Source organism: Neltuma alba, unplaced genomic scaffold, assembly GCF_004799145.2.
Source record: "Neltuma alba isolate B1F8T4 unplaced genomic scaffold, ASM479914v2 tig00007991_pilon, whole genome shotgun sequence".
Lineage (NCBI taxonomy): Eukaryota > Viridiplantae > Streptophyta > Magnoliopsida > Fabales > Fabaceae > Neltuma > Neltuma alba.
Genome location: NW_021634921.1, coordinates 89,531 through 102,676, shown reverse-complemented (window position 1 = coordinate 102,676; position 13,146 = coordinate 89,531). Strand labels below are relative to the sequence as shown.

Sequence of the window (13,146 nt, the reverse complement as noted above, 5' to 3'; positions counted from 1 at the left end):
TAACTGGAGAGCAAACACTAAATGCCCCACGATTTGAATAGAGTCTATAAACGTGATCAACTTTCATCCATTCACAATTCCAGTAAAGTTTAAGGCCTATGATCAAAGTTAAATCTAGCAAAGATATTGGATTCCAAGTTGCTAGCTTGCCATTGGCATGTTTCAATAAGATCATTTGTCAAATCAATGTGTTTGGGGAAGCCACCAACGTGGTCTGCGGCCGCTTCTCCACAAGCCTAGGTTTAACCCTACCATTTGCCTGATTTTTGATACCTCCCCACATCAAATGTTTATTAGCTCACATGATACACTTTGGTCAACCCCTAACCAACAGCAGCGTTAGGCCGTAACTGTCATTTGGTGAAATTCCTGTCACTAATGTTGAATTAAATTGTAGAAACACTAGTCTACGATGGTCAGACTCAGAGAAGGTGAATCCGAGTCTGCATGCAATTCGAATAATGAAAAAAATATTAATCACCATAGGTTCGAAAATTAACCGGGACACTAGGGAAGCTCTGATTCGATAATTCAACTTCAACAAAACTTTATGAAGGAGCCAGTCATATGATATCATAACTTCAAAATTGAAAATTATGCTTTCTGACGATAAAATCTACTGTCTAATGACAAACTACATCGTAAACATAAACAATAAGCAACCATATCTTCACTTAGGTTCAATAGGAACAGAACTCATGGGCAACAGCCAATGAAAAAAGCCACTACCGAACTCTAAATACCATGCCACTTTCCATCCCTCAACGGTTGGCCTTAGCAACTCTCTCGATCTCGTCCTTCTTCTTGATGGCATAGCTGAAGAATTTCATGTCATAGTCAGCATCCATAGAAAGAAATATTCATAACATGCAGAAAGGAGCATGATAACTGAATAAAACAATTATCAGAAACAAAAAGTAGTGAGAGGACTACACAGGCACGACATTTCAAGGAATAGTTACAAACTTGAAGAATTTCTTTTCTACTATAGAGCTAAAATTCGATGCCACAAATACCTGTTTGATGATCCCTTTGCAGCATTGATAAGTTCATCAGCCAAGATTCTGCGATCGTCTTAATGTTCCTGAATGCAGACTCACGAGCTCCTGTAGTAAGGAGGTAAATTGCCTGATTCACACGTCGCAGAGGAGATATATCCACAGCTGACGTCTGACAACACCAGCAGACCCAATACGAGTAGCATCTTCTCTTGGTCCACTAGAATAACATACAAAAGCATTTGAAAGGAATGTTACAAACGAAAAATAATAAATTAGCAAGAAATTATATTGTTTCATAGTTATAAAAAGAAAAGATCATTTTTTTTCGTTTGTTTTCATACCTGTTGATCACAGCATCAACAATAACTTGAATGGGATTTTGATCAGTTAGCAAGTGGATAATTTCCATTGCATGCTTAACAATCCTCACTGCCATTAGCTTTTTGCCGTTGTTTCGTCCATGCATCATGAGAGAGTTGGTAAGCCTCTCAACTATTGGACATTGTGCTTTCCTGAAACGCTTGACTGAATACCTCCCAGCAGTGTGAGGCACATAGGTTGCATGCTTGGCAGGAGCCACGCCAATGTAATCAGCCAAGGATATGTCGTTTACCTAAAATCACAACATATAATTAATTTTAATAATTTTCAAAGAACTACCGAGTCCTTCTACATCAAGAGAATGAAGGTTTTTATAGCAAAACAGAGAGATGCAGAAAAAGCACAGAATGACAGCTCTTTATAGCAACAACAGCAACCAACAAAAGGACCACAGGTATAAAATTCCCAGGCAGCGGATACTGGTAATTAACAGAATATCCCTTCCAAGTTCCTCCCAAAAAGGGCAGGATTGGACAAGTTGTTCACCTGCTTGATTTTAATTCTCATCCAATTAGGCGAAGAAGAACATCAATCAGAGATGATGTTACGTAGAGTAGTCGCCCTAAAGAATTTCAGCCCCACTTATAGTGACCTAATACTCATAACCGTTAAACCTACCCTATTAACGCCAGTCTTGCTTATATATGAGTTTCAGAAATATAATCTCCTGAAGAGCGAAAGATGTGCAAGTGACAGTTAGGACGTCTCAAGTTCGAAACATGCGCGAAGGCATTAGCAACTTCAATAAAGTTCAGTGAAATCTTCTATAACAAATCTGCAGTCTTTCAAGACATTATATCCATCAGAGAAGAAGGAAAAACGAAAGTCCCTTCCAAGACATCCCAGAATAAGTACAAACTACTATGCATTAAACACAGGCTACAATTTAAGACCCAAAAAAAAAATGAGAGAAACGAGATCGACAATGCACAAAATCGAAACCTGAACATCGTCGAAGGTCCAGCGATTGAAGAGCTTGACGTCGAATAACTGGCTCGGAGAGATCATGAGTCGGAGGTTGAGCAACCACGGCGGGCCATCTTGATGCTTACCGGGAGCTTGGAACACAGAGAACGCACAGAGCAAGACAGGAAGAGAATTTGGTGAGATCGAAACTATAAGGCAACCCTAGTGACCTTATGTTTCGTTAATTTGGGCTCTCGAAGTTAATGGGGCTGGGCTTCTTGAAACCAGATCCAGATTACGATTATTGGTTTTGCAACACTTTTAGGCCCCAAATAAATTTGCAAACTTGAACTAAGTCCTAAGCTTTCCATTGTCAGAAATAATAAAACCTAAAATATCAATCATAAATACTATATTGTATAAAATTATCGATTTTTTTTTTTTTCTCCAATAATTTGGGTTACCATGACTTTTTTCGTAAATCAAGATAAACTTATCCATATTTACTTCGTATACTGTAAAAGTTCTTTTAAAATCATGATTTTGATTCCATCCTAATATTTCTGTAATCTTCTTGCATGTTTTTGCTCATCTTTTTATTTAAAAAAAAAACAGAGAGAGGGGGAGAGAATATTTGTCTCATTTTCCCTAATATGATAAGGAAAATTAGAGGAAATTTATTCTCTACTTTTTTTTTTCGTAACAGGGCTCAAGGTTATTGCTTTTTTAATTGGGTGTGCTGTTTAATTGGCAATTGAGAGTTTTGGAAAATGTCTTCGGATCCATCCCTAATGGATAAGACGAAGCCTATTATAAGTGGGGAAGCAATGAGAGAACAAGAAAAAAGTGGGCCACAACATTTGTTATGTATCTTGTCACTTTGAGAAGGAGGGAATTGCACCGGCAACAAAGAGTTTTTGTCAGAAAAAAATAAAATATCCTAAAAACTATTAAATGTGCGAGTGAATTTTAAAATTTTAAAGAAAATCCGTTGTAACTATTTCGAGTGGTTTGAAAGGAATGAGACGTCCCTCTTCCTTCTTTTGCAAGCAAAATGAATGACGTAATATGCTTCTTCTTCTCCCTCCCTCATTTTAAGATTGCCACCTCAACACTTCTAGCCAGTTTCTAGCTACTAGAGCTCTGGCAGTGGCGACGATAACGGCCACCAGAACTTAGGCAACATGTCATCGAAGCTCTTGCAATCAATTGCTAAAGGTTCAATGACTACTGTTGTTTTGGTATTGACTACCACTGTTTTTAGCTATTAATTATTTTTTTTTAGAATTTTAATGATTACTTTGTTTAGTTATTGACTATTCTAATATCACAATTTACTACTTTTGTTTTTTAAAAATTTGATGACTACTCTTATTTAACTATTGATTAGTTTTATTTTCCTATTGATTACTTTTGTGGGCAGATACACCTACAACTTGGACGATTTAGGTATTTCATGGTTTTAATTGATGCATCAACAAAATGGTCACATGTTTACTCATTATCCTTTTGTAATCTAGTATTCACAAGGTTGTTTGCTCAATTAATTAGATTAAGAGCACATTTTCTTACTATCCCATCAGAAAAATATGTTTAAATAATGCTGGTGAATTTACTTCGCCAGCTTTCAATGAGTATTGTATGTCTCATGGGATTGATATTCACACACAAAATGAATTTGCAGAATCACTAATTAAACGATTACAAATAATTACAAGACTATTACTTATGAGATCGAATCTCTCAATTTTTCCTTAGGGACACGCAATTTTGCATGTAACAATATTAATTTGTATTAAGCCAACAAATTATCTCAAATCCTCCCTTTTACAGTTGGTCTTTGGTTAGGAACTTAGGGGGTGTTTGGCTTTTTTGCCAAACCATGGTTTGGTTTTCCAAACACCCCCATTTTTTTTAAAACCAAGGTTTTGCCCAACAAAACCTTGGTTTCAAATAAGCAGGCGGAGGGACAATTCTACGGAGGGAACAAGCACGCGGGGGGGGGGGAGGACTCATTCAGCACGCTGGGGGGTACTCATTCAGCTCAGGGTACAATTATTTGGCAAAATAAATCATTTTTTTAAAAACAATTTATTTTTATTTATTAATATATACACACACTAATTTCTTATTATTTATATTATTTATGCCATATTTATTATGTTGTCAAAATATATATTATTAATAAATTTATTACTTCAAATAAACATATATTATGAAATATATATTATATGTAATTATCATTTAAACTTATGTCCTTTTTAGTAATTTCTACATATCAAAAAGCACTTCTGACAATAATTATTCAAACACTCTCACTTTATCAGAATCACTTTTCCAGAAAATCTATTCTTTCAAAATCTATTCTCCAGAAGCTATTCTGCAAACCATGGTTTTGCCTCATCCAAAAACACCCCCTTAATATCTCCCATCTAAGAATTTTCGGATGGATGTACAGTATATGTTCTTATTACTCCACCACAACGTACTAAGATGGGTCCTTAAAGAAGGATGGGAATAGAGAATATATGTTGGATATAAATCTCCCGCTATAATAAAATATCTAGAACTATCAATAGGAAATTTATTTAGGGCTCAATTCACTGATTGTCATTTTGATGAATCAAAATTTTTAATATTTGGAGGGGAAAACAAGCATTTGAAAAAAGAGATTAGTTGGAAGAAACCTTTATTATCTCAACTTGATTCTCATACAAAACAATGTAAACTAAAAGTTCAAAAGATAATTCATTTACAAATTTAGCTGATCAATTGCCAAACGTATTTACTGACCCAAAAAAAAGTAACCAAATCACATGTTTTAGTTGCTAATGCTCCTATCAGAATTGATATCCTTGTTAGACAACCTGCTATTGTAAATGAATCTAAAGCAGGTATGAAGCATGGTAGGTCTATTAGTTCCAAAAATAAAAATCTTCAAAAGAGAAAAAGAGCTAAAAATGTAGATAGCCAAGTTAAAGATAATCAAGAAAAATTAGTAATTTAAGAAAAGCCATTAGATAATGTTAATGTCTTAGTTTCAAAAGAAACTCAGGTACTTAAAATGTGCGAAAATAATGAGATTTCAATAAATTATATTATGAATGGAATATGATGGGACCAAAATGAAGTCAACATTAATGATATTTTCGCATATAATATAGCGCTTGATGTGATGAATGATAATGGGATCATGAATCAAAGTCTATTAGTGAATATAACTAAGAAAAAATTGGCTAAAATAGAAAGACATAATTGAGCTAGGATTGAATTCACTAGAAAAACGAAAAGTTTTTGGACCTGTAATCCATGTACTTGAAGATGTAAAACCAGGTAAAGGCAAATGAATTTTTGTGCGAAAACAAAATAAAAATGGTAAAATTGTAAGATATAAAGTACAGCTTGTTGCCTAGGGATTTACACAAAGACCCAATATCGATTTTGAAGAAAACATACTTACAAGTAGTGGACATAACTACTTTTGGATATTTAATTAGTCGGCAGTAAAAGAATGACTTGATTTGCGTCTGATGGATGTTATTACAACATATTTGTATGGCTGACTTGCAATGACATTTATATGGAACTCTCTGAAGGGTTCAAGTTGCCAAAAACATACAATTCAAGTTCTCAAGAGCAATACTCAATTAAGTTAAATAAATCTCTATATGGATTAAAGTAATTAGAACATATGTGGTATAACTGTCTAAGCGAGCATTTGATAGATAAGAGAACTATTGTATTCCTTCACTTGCCCCACAACACAAAATGACATGTCCTATTTATAAGCATGGTCTTACACATGAGTTATATTTATTCTTAAATGACAAATAATGGATAATCAATTTTATGAATGTGCATAGATGTGAGTTACAAGATTAAATAGATAGTAGAAAGATATAGTAGTGGAAGAGTAATGCATAGTAAAAATAATAGTAGTTACTTGATGAAGTTGAAGAAAAAAAAAGTAAATAAACATCCATATATAACATTCATAACACAATATAAATAGTCTTTAAATGAAATATTTAATATTAAATTGTTGTAATTTACGTTTTGGGTTGAATCCAACACTGCTAATAAATAAAACTAACGTAGATGATAAAAAAGTGAAAATAAAAATATTAATTTAAAGGTTAATTATATTTCTAATTTAACATTTTCTTATTAAAATTTTTGTAATGGTTTCAGTTATATATACAAATTTTAACCACAGTAAAATTATTTGTATACTTTTTTTAAAATCATAAAAGACGAGGAATCGCTTAAAAGGGATAAAATAATTAATTTTTTAAATTAAAGAGGGACATTTTGATTATTTAATAATATTTAAAAAATTTTAATTAGACCTCACGGCGTGATTAACACTATACAAAGTCAAAGCAAGGCCGACCGTTGCTCGTTCGAATTTTCCTTTTAATGGATAAACACTATACAAAGTCAAAGCAAGGCCTGCTGGATTCTTACCACTTGGTTGAATATTTTGCTAAACTAATAATAAAAAGTCATGTGTATGGATATGTCCTTCTGTCATTTTTTTCAATTGAATTATATCATGTATTATTTTTTAAATATATCCTTAATCATGGAGTAGGTAAGTGAGAGAGAAAATGGGTAAGCACCTGTTATAATTAATTCACAGACATAGTCCACTGGGATGAAAAATGAAAAAATATGTATTAAAATTTTAGACGTATCTATAGTATAATCTATAAAAAGAATCAAGTTTATTCAAAAAATCATATTACATCCTCAAACAGTAAACCCAAATAAAAAAAGTGAAAAAAAAGTACAAAAACATTAGAAAGGAAAAATGTACACGACTCATCCCCCAAACGCTGTCGTTTCGATGATGGGCAGCGAACGTGGATTCTATAAAGTGAGTCCAATACCAATACTCAAGTCATTTGGCTCACACATCCTTCCAGAATTTGCAAAAGAAAATTTTATGATAAAAAATTATTTCATTCAAAATCAGTAGCAAAAATTTACGACCAAAAAAATTCTGCCATACCCTTATTAGAGATAGAGTTTTTTTCGTAACAACTTAATTTGTACCGGGGCAAATAAGGGCTTGTTTGGATGCTCTAAAACCGTGGTTTCAGAAGCACTTTTTTGTAAAACGAGATAACCTCCTCTACATATTTACTTCGTAATCCATAAAAACACTTCTGAAACTATAGTTTGGTTTCTATCCAAACACTCCCTAAGTCGAATTCTTTAAGTGGACAAATGGATTTTCTGAGTGGAAAAGGACAAATCAATTTTTTAAAAGAGGGCAAGTGACAGGTCACATTATTATCGTACACAATCAGTTTCGGTCATTATTGTATTAATGAGTACTATGATGGTCGGTAAATCCTAACCATTCAAATTTAATATAAATAGTTAAGGTTTTAATTTTTAATTTTAATTTTTTGAAAAATATTTTTCATGCATGATCCAAAATAAATATAACCTCTTAACAGTAAGGTTTTGAAAAAATGATTGTTTTATTTAAAAATTTTAAATTTAAATTATTAAAATTGTGTTTGGCTTTTTTTCCCAAATTATTTCCTGCCACTGTAATTATTTTCTTAACTTGTGGTGCCGATGCTCTCTTTAATCTCTGGCCTGCCATCTGTCGTCCTATCACATCAGACCCATATGACGTCGATGGAAGAGTTTTAACTTAACCAATGAGAAAGACAACGTGAGTTGCGTGGGTATCTTTTTTTTTTTTTTTCTTTTAATAAAGTATGCATGGGTATTTACTTTTTAATCCTTCAATTTATAAAATTTATTTTTAATTTTTCTTAATCTTAGTATCGTTGATTTCTTTTAACGAAAAATGTTCACTCAGTAAATTTAAATTTTAATGTTGACTCTATAATCAAATCCTGACAAAACATAAAAACGAAATCAAATTTATTTTTGGGGGTGTTTGGATAGAAACCAAACCATGATTTCAAAAATATTTTTACGGTTTACGAAGTAAATATGTAAAGGAATTTGTTTCATTTTACGAAAAAATGCTTCTAAAATCATAGTTTGGAGGTTGCCAAACACTCTCTTTGTGGTTAATTTCACTCAAATTAGCATGGCATTTTAAAAATGAATTATCGGGAAAATTTTGTTGGATAATCACTTGGCCGTGATTTTAGTTTGTTTTTGTCATAAAAAAATTAAAATTAGAGATTGCTATTTTTTTTTTTTTGATAAGTCGGAAAACAAGAGATTGCCATAATCAAACACAAAGTAATGGGATGGGATGCCATTTACTTTTTTTAAAGACAACGCGGTCTTGCAGCCTAATCCGGATTCCATGAAATCCCACCATTAATCTGCTTTTAAATAAAGTTCATGATATGAGTTGGATTTACGGGTTCAATTTGTCAACCCATTAAAAATGAAATGTTATGATTAGTTAAAAACCAACTCTAACGAAAAATGACACTTGTTAAAACCTACAATCCGTGGCGAGTTAGTTCTTTAACTCGTGGGTTAACCCATATTTTTTTAATTTTATTAATTATTGTCATTATATTATTATATTTTACATCATATCTAAAAAAATTTTAAAAAAATACTTATATGTATAAAAAAAATTAAAAATTAAAAAATAAAAATAATAGTTGGCGGACCTAAAAGCCAACCCCGCTACGTAGGGTCTTTTAAACCCCCATTGTCTGCTCCTAAGCTAATCCGCCCGTTTTATCACTCATACTTTTGAAGACTTGTAAGATCTATTCACATGCTCCAACCCCACAAAAACAAATGTTTTTGGTTAAACATAAATTATATTTAAATCTAAATAAAAAGATAATATAAAAGAGTTTGACCTTCACTCTTATGACCGAATAGAAAGTAGTTTCAAATTCAAATTAAAATAACTTGATGATGCTTTGAGTTAAAAAAAAAAAAAAACTATTTTTTGGTGCCTTAGATGGATTGAATTTCAATCCAATCATAAGGCATCTAAACTAATTAACCATTCAAATCAAAATTGGATGATATAGATTTAATGTTATTTTATTTTTATTTTTATTTTATTTTCACGCCACTTCACCCCACGAACATTGGAAAATAGAATTGGTTCCTTGATTTGAACTCTAACATGCAAATGATAAAAATATAATAAAACCGTAGATAGAGAAATGCTACGGGACCATTTTTGGATAGCTAAAAATCATCTTTATTTTAATTATATACTTATTAAAATAACTGATGAAAAGTATATAAAATTATATTACCTCTTGTCCTTAATATAATATTTCATTCTAAATATAAGACCTCAATTCATTTTGTCTCTCATATTTATTTTTTTTTTCAAAATAGTTCTTATAATAATGATATCTCTAGCCACTACACTTTATTAGCAAGGATATTTTAAAAAAAATAACACGTACTAATTACAAATAACTAATTTAACTAGTTTTTTTTAATATGCTCAAATTAATCAACTAACTCCTATATTAAGAACAAGAGTTAATATTTGTACTACTCAATTTTAAGATGGAGGGGTGATAAACACCCTAACTAAATCGTATTTGAACAACATAAAATTATGAAAGGGACAATAGCAAAAAAAGACTGTCAAAATTTAAAAAAATTATAAATAAAAACTCCTACAACATTAGTATAGATTTTGATAATAACTCTTATAAACCGGTTTCTATTTGTAATTTTTCTATTTCAGCTTCTTTTTTTTTTGGCTATTTTCCCACTATGAAACGCAAGGCACCTTCAAGATCTGAAGATCTCTAAAATCTTAACAGTACAAGACTATAAATGCATATGAACAAACACGTTTCCTTTATTAATTTTCTGTTTCAGTACAATCCTAAACTACTTTTCTTTTCACGCCTGCATTATTACGTTTCAAATCAAACAATGATAAATATTCGCTCTGCCATGTACTGTATCTGAAAATCACAGAATTCTCATTTTGGGTATTCTTAGCTTAAAGACAAATCTGGTAATTAAAATTAAGACGTCTCTATATCATATAGTTGTAGTTGAACTTAATTGGGTTAGCTTGGATTTGCACCGAAGAGGGATAAAAAAACCAAAAGGCATAAAAAAAAATTATTCCATGCCAGAAATTTAGATAAGAATAAGAACAACTTAGCCATAGATAGTACCCACACTGGATCCTTCCCCATTATATTATATTTCTCGCCATATATAACATCAAATATTCAAATCTTATCCTGTTCAAGTCAATCCCATGCTGGCTTCTTTGTTGCTCCACGGATGCATAGCTAGAAACCGATCATAATTTTAATTTTAAGTGTTTTTATAATATACGAAATAATATGTGAAGAAGTTTAACTTATTTTGTTAAAAAAATACTTTTTTAAAGTTCTTGCCAGACAACCCGTTAACGATCTTGTTCTCATCATCATAATCTGCTGCGCTTCAAGCTTCCCATATCTTTGGCTTCCTTTCTCAGAACGTACTTTTGAATCTTACCGGTAGATGTTTTGGGAAGATCCTCCTTGAACACCACCGTCTTGGGCACCATGAAGCGTGGCATCCTCTCTCTGCAATACTCCATTATCTCCTTCTCCGTCGGCTTCTTCTCCAATCCCTCCCTCAGGCTCACGAACGCGCACGGCGTCTCTCCCCAGAACTCGTCCGGCCTCGCCACCACCGCCGCCTCGTTCACCGCCGGGTTGCTGTACAGAACCGATTCCACCTCCACGCTGCTCAGATTCTCACCCCCACTTATAATCACGTCCTTGGATCGATCTTTAATCTCTAAGTACCCATCTGCATGCATAACTCCAACATCTCCGGTGTAGAACCAGCCATTCTTGAGGCATTTGGAGTTTGCATCTGGGTCTTTCAAGTAACCCAACATGATGCATCCGCCCCGAAGAACCACTTCCCCAAGGGTTGACCCGTCTCGTTTCACGCTTTTACCCGAATCCGGATCCACCACGTCCATCTCCGCCAACCCAATTGTTCTCACACCTTGCCTCGCCTTTAACCTTGCCCTCTCCGTCGCCGGCAGCCTGCTCCACCCAGGCTTCCACGCACACGAAACCATCAACCCGCCGGTTTCTGTCAACCCATACCCGTGACTCACCACAAATCCTAACGCTTCCGTTCTAAGCAGCACCGCTGCTGGTGGCGGCGCTCCCGCCGTGAGGACTTGAACTGGGCTTCTTAGAGGTTTGTTTGTTGGGGAGTTTGTTAGCATGTTGAGCACCACCGGTGCGCCGCACATGTGTGTGACGCCGTGGCGTTCGATCAGCTTAAACACGGTAGCGGCATCGAATTTTCGGACGCAGATATTGGTTCCTCCGACGGCTGCCATCCCCCACGGGAAGCTCCACCCATTAGCGTGGAACATATTCAGTGTCCACAGGTAGACCGGTTGTTTGGGAACGGCCCAGTCAATCAGAGAATCGACCGTGATGACGAACGTCCCTCGGTGGCAATGAACCACCCCCTTCGGAGCCGAAGTTGTACCGGACGTGTAATTCAAGATCATCGGATCCCACTCACTTTCAGGTTGGATCCACTGGAAATTTGGGTTGCCCTTCGCCAGCAACCCCTCGTAGGTGTCGAAGAATCCCTCCAATGATGTGGGTCCCACTGAGTCGTCAGTGATGAGGATAAGAGTAGGCCGTTGAATCTCCCGAGGCAACAAGGAGATGGCCTCAAGAACCAGAGCGCGTGAGACGCAATCAACGAACACAAGTTTGGATTCACCATGGCGGAGGATGACGGAGATGGTGCGAGCGTCCAAGCGGGCATTGATGTTGTTGAGGACGGCGCCGGTGAAGGGAACTGCGAAATGGAGTTCATACATAGCAGGGATGTTGGGGGCGACGACGGAGACGACATGACCTCGACGGATTCCGGTGGAGGAAAGAGAGGAAGCTAATTGGAGACACCGGCGGTGGGTTTGGGACCAAGTGAAAGTGGTGTGGTTATAAATAATAGAAGTACAGTCACCATAGACAGTGGAAGCTCTATCGAGAAAACCCAAAGGAGTGAGAGGGGGAGAATTCGCAGTACTTGGCCTAAGATCTTCCATAGCTAAAGGAGGAAGACGATGGAAGAAGAAGAACTTGCTCTCCCACTAACACAGGCGAGCTCGGGCAGTATAAAAAGAGGGATGAAGGTGGGGGTGACGTCTGACGTGGCTGGTGTTTTAATTTATAAGTACGGATTAGAACTAAGACTATTTAAAAAATAAATAAATATAAGAGATAAAATAGATTGATGTTTTATATTTACGATTAAAATGAAAGTCAAACAAATTTTTATACTAAGAAGAAAGTATAAAAATCATGAGAATTAATATCGAGGGTGTGTGGATTTCACGGTAAGTATATGGAAAAAAAAACTTACATAAATTTTTTTAAAAAAAATATTTTAAGAGGAAACTAGACGCCCGGCTAAAATTGACTCAATAATTGAATAATGATAATAAGATAATAACGAAGACCGAGGATATTGTTGATAAGGAAGAGGAAAGGAGAAAGGAAGAAGCTCGAAAAAAAACTCTTGATGAAAAGTTAATATTAGTTTTATTTATAAGATTTATTTCATATATTTATTATTTTTTTTAAATTAATATTTTCTCAAAGATAATTAAGTAGGAAAGAGAGAAAGGAAATGAATTAAAATAATACTTATAATATTTAAAAAAAACATATTAACTAATTAAATTAATACTTTTAATTTATTTAAATTAATTAATTAAGTTATAAATCAAAACAGTGTTATAACGAAGCCATTCAAGGGCTCTGTGTGTTCTCAGTCCTTGTCGTCGCCAGAAACCGAAAAAGGAGAAATGCTAAAATGTCCTCGTCCTTCCGTTTTTCTCATAAAAATTTAATTAAGGGGTGTTTAGATTAAA

The 13,146-nt window shown here is 34.3% G+C and overlaps 1 protein-coding gene and 1 pseudogene across 1 annotated transcript; both read right to left on the bottom strand.

Annotated features, from left to right (window-relative positions):
- Positions 1–462: 462 nt before the first annotated feature.
- Positions 463–2,463, bottom strand: LOC114753567 (40S ribosomal protein S5-like; annotated as a pseudogene).
- A 7,921-nt stretch (positions 2,464–10,384) lies between these two features.
- On the bottom strand, positions 10,385–12,414 carry LOC114753562 (probable acyl-activating enzyme 5, peroxisomal). Its single transcript, XM_028942245.1, has one exon. It carries the CDS (start codon positions 12,316–12,318, stop codon positions 10,672–10,674), a length of 1,647 nt encoding a protein of 548 aa, XP_028798078.1. The 5' UTR covers positions 12,319–12,414; the 3' UTR covers positions 10,385–10,671.
- Between the last annotated feature and the right edge of the window lie 732 nt (positions 12,415–13,146).